Genomic DNA, 2,837 nt, shown 5'->3' with positions numbered 1-2,837 from the left:
ATATATATATATATATATATATATATATATACCCTGTATAACTATACACACTGGGCATAGACACTGCATAGATATAGATATATGTACTCTGTGCTATAAGTAATATACAATGATTATATATACACAGTATAGATAGATACACTGTGTATATGTACACACTTCATTGGTATACACTCTATATACATATGTGGGTGTATGTATGTATATCGTATAGATATGTACCCTGTTTATATATACACTGTAAAGATATATATATATATATATATATATGTATATATATATATATGTATATATATACAGTGTATATTTACACTGCATAGGTATATTCTACTTAATTACAATAAATTTGTGAAAAATCCTAATCTTAATCAAGATTGAATCAAGGGATTGAAAAAAAGTACTACTTTACCGTTTTAAACTATTGCTTTCATCCAGACCATTTTTTTTCACATATGAACAAAACACTTTCTTTTCGTCTTGTCCAATGTATTTTTTTAATACTACGTTAATAGTTCATTAGATATTAAAGAAAAATAGAGAAAAATCACATTTGAGTTTTGATTTAATGTCTGGGATAAATTACTCAGCAGTTTTTTTCTGTGATCTTAGCCGGTCGTGCCGCCCAAGCAGGCAAACAGGAAAGACCACCAGCAGACCTGCCCTCCCGCCGAGGACCACGGAAAAAGAAAACCAAGTCAAAGCGAGCGAAGCGCGTCACCGCCACTGAAAATAAAGTAGTCAAACAGGCACAACCACCCCAGCCAAAGCAAGCCCCAAAACCCATTCCAGCATCCCCCCCTGAGGCCTCGCAGTCCACCTCACCCACAGCGTATCCCTCCCTGATACAAGGCGTCCCCCTGCAGCTGTATCCCACTGTCTGCCCCTCATCTCCACACGCGGAGGTCACACCACAAGGCTTCGCAGACAGCATGGGAGCCCAAACTCCTCCCTTTGCCCCCATGATGGCCCCCTTTGTTGCTCTTCTTCTGCCTAACTACATGTACCCTCCTATGGGTTTTGGACATCTTCCGCCTTTCCAACCAGTAGTCCACGCTGGGGACACCCCCATCCACATGCAGCCCTTTGGGCAGGCTGCCTTTCTGGGCCAAGGCACCCCAATACCTCAGTCTGTCCCCGGTGGTCAGAACCAGTTTAGCTCCAACAACTCCTTTGCTCCTTTAGCGGGCTACATAACACCATCGTTTTATTTCCCATCATCCTCGGAAACCCCCAAGCCTCAAGCGGAGACAGTCTCGCGCTCCACCACACCACTGTCGGTCGAAGCAGGAAGTGAGGGGTCCCCTCCTTTGTTCCAGTCTCGCTGCAGCTCCCCCCTCAACCTGCTGGAGCTGGAACTGTCTGTGGACAAGCAGGACAACCCAGGTCTCACCTCGGGAGGACAGGGGAGTCACCTGGCTGACAGGGAGAAAGGAACAAGCGGCTGCCCGACCAAGGAGAGAGATCTGAAACAGGTAAAGAAAATTTCTTCTTCTTTTATGTTCTCCGTCAAGTGTCACTCCAGCTGGGTCTTGAGCTGGTCCAAATCAGCAAATAAGTTTTGGTTTGTCCCAAGATGATCACAGGTCACTAACACTGTGCGGATTTACCCATAACATCACAGCAATTCATAAAAAAATACACACAATATCAATTTTTAAACGTATTTCTCTGTTGTATTTCTGTGGCCTGTATAAAGTCGAAGCAGTTAAAGCTGCTGCGATGAAATGTGGCGCTGGGTGTTAACACATGATGTTATTATCCCTTACACCCTTTAGCCCTCTCTCAATCTCCTCGGTCCTCCTGGACCCTTGTATTTCGAGGGTACATCCAGGGTCTATGAGCGTTTGTCTTGGGATAAAGTGTGGTCTAGGCTGGGGGCTTGGAGAAACGAGGTAGGCAAAATCAAAAAACCGCCACACTTCTCCAATTTCACACCATCCAGATTCTTTATGTCAGCTTTGAACAGTTTCTCTCTATACATTCATGTGACCTGTGATTTCTACTTAACCTGCATTGTTCTTGTCTGTTCAGAAGAGAGCCGAGGCTGCCGTTGATTGTGAAATGATCAGAAATGACTAAAATTACAAAAAAACAAATGTATTAAACTTTTATTTGTGGTCTGTGTGTTCATAAATGTGATTAGAATCTAACTTTCATCTTTATTCAGATCTTTAAATAAAGTTATTAAACCAAAAATAATCTCTATTTAAGATTGAAATTGTAACAACACAATATCTTAAAATGTGTTTGGAGTTTAGTGTCGGTTCACACCTAAATAACATTATTTTCCAAAAATGAAAAACTAGTCCCACACTGTCATTCACTTTTTTAAAAACTAACTTGATACAAAGTATCAAGTTAACCTTGAAGTCGGAAAGGTTTTCATGTCGGTGAAGAGGATGGCTGTTCTGAAAAATAGTTAGTTAACACTTACTTCCAAAAACACAGATTGAAGAAAATTTGTTTCGGCACACAAGAAATCTGCTTTTCTATTCCCATCCGTCAACTTACCTACAAGAGATCTTCAATCTTTTTCCCCTTGTTAGGCCTTAGTCACAACTACCCTTACGGGTCGGCTGGTGGAAAAATGGGTAAACTTATCAAGGTCGTAGACCGCTAGATGAGCCCACAGAATGAAAATGCCCATGCATATTTTTATCTATGGGTATGCTGCGGGGGACAGGTTTTAGAGAGCACACAAGGGTAAAGAAAGGCGAGGGGACCTGGTGGCAGAAAAGATGGTGGCTGAAAATCTATAGTCGAAAACGGAAATTACCAAACATCAAAAGCCAGAAACGGAAATTGCCAAACATCATTAGCCGGGAATGGAAATTGCC

At 41.7% G+C, this 2,837-nt stretch overlaps 1 protein-coding gene across 4 annotated transcripts in view; it reads left to right on the top strand.

Moving 5' to 3' along the window:
• The window catches only part of per2 (period circadian clock 2), a 40,511-nt gene that overhangs the window by 28,497 nt on the left and 9,177 nt on the right, over positions 1 to 2,837 (top strand). For 3 of the 4 annotated variants that reach the window (XM_024273150.2, XM_024273146.2, XM_024273148.2), the window contains 2 exons: positions 610 to 1,472; positions 1,776 to 1,892. In XM_024273150.2, the coding sequence (XP_024128918.1) occupies positions 610 to 1,472; positions 1,776 to 1,892 (980 nt within the window). The remainder of the gene's footprint in view (positions 1 to 609; positions 1,473 to 1,775; positions 1,893 to 2,837) is intronic. The other variant, XM_024273149.2, reaches the window with a different exon arrangement.

Source organism: Oryzias melastigma, linkage group LG17 (genome assembly GCF_002922805.2).
Source record: "Oryzias melastigma strain HK-1 linkage group LG17, ASM292280v2, whole genome shotgun sequence".
Classification (NCBI taxonomy): domain Eukaryota; kingdom Metazoa; phylum Chordata; class Actinopteri; order Beloniformes; family Adrianichthyidae; genus Oryzias; species Oryzias melastigma.
The sequence above is the reverse complement of the archived record's forward strand: the minus strand, read 5'-3'. Positions and strand labels throughout refer to the sequence as shown.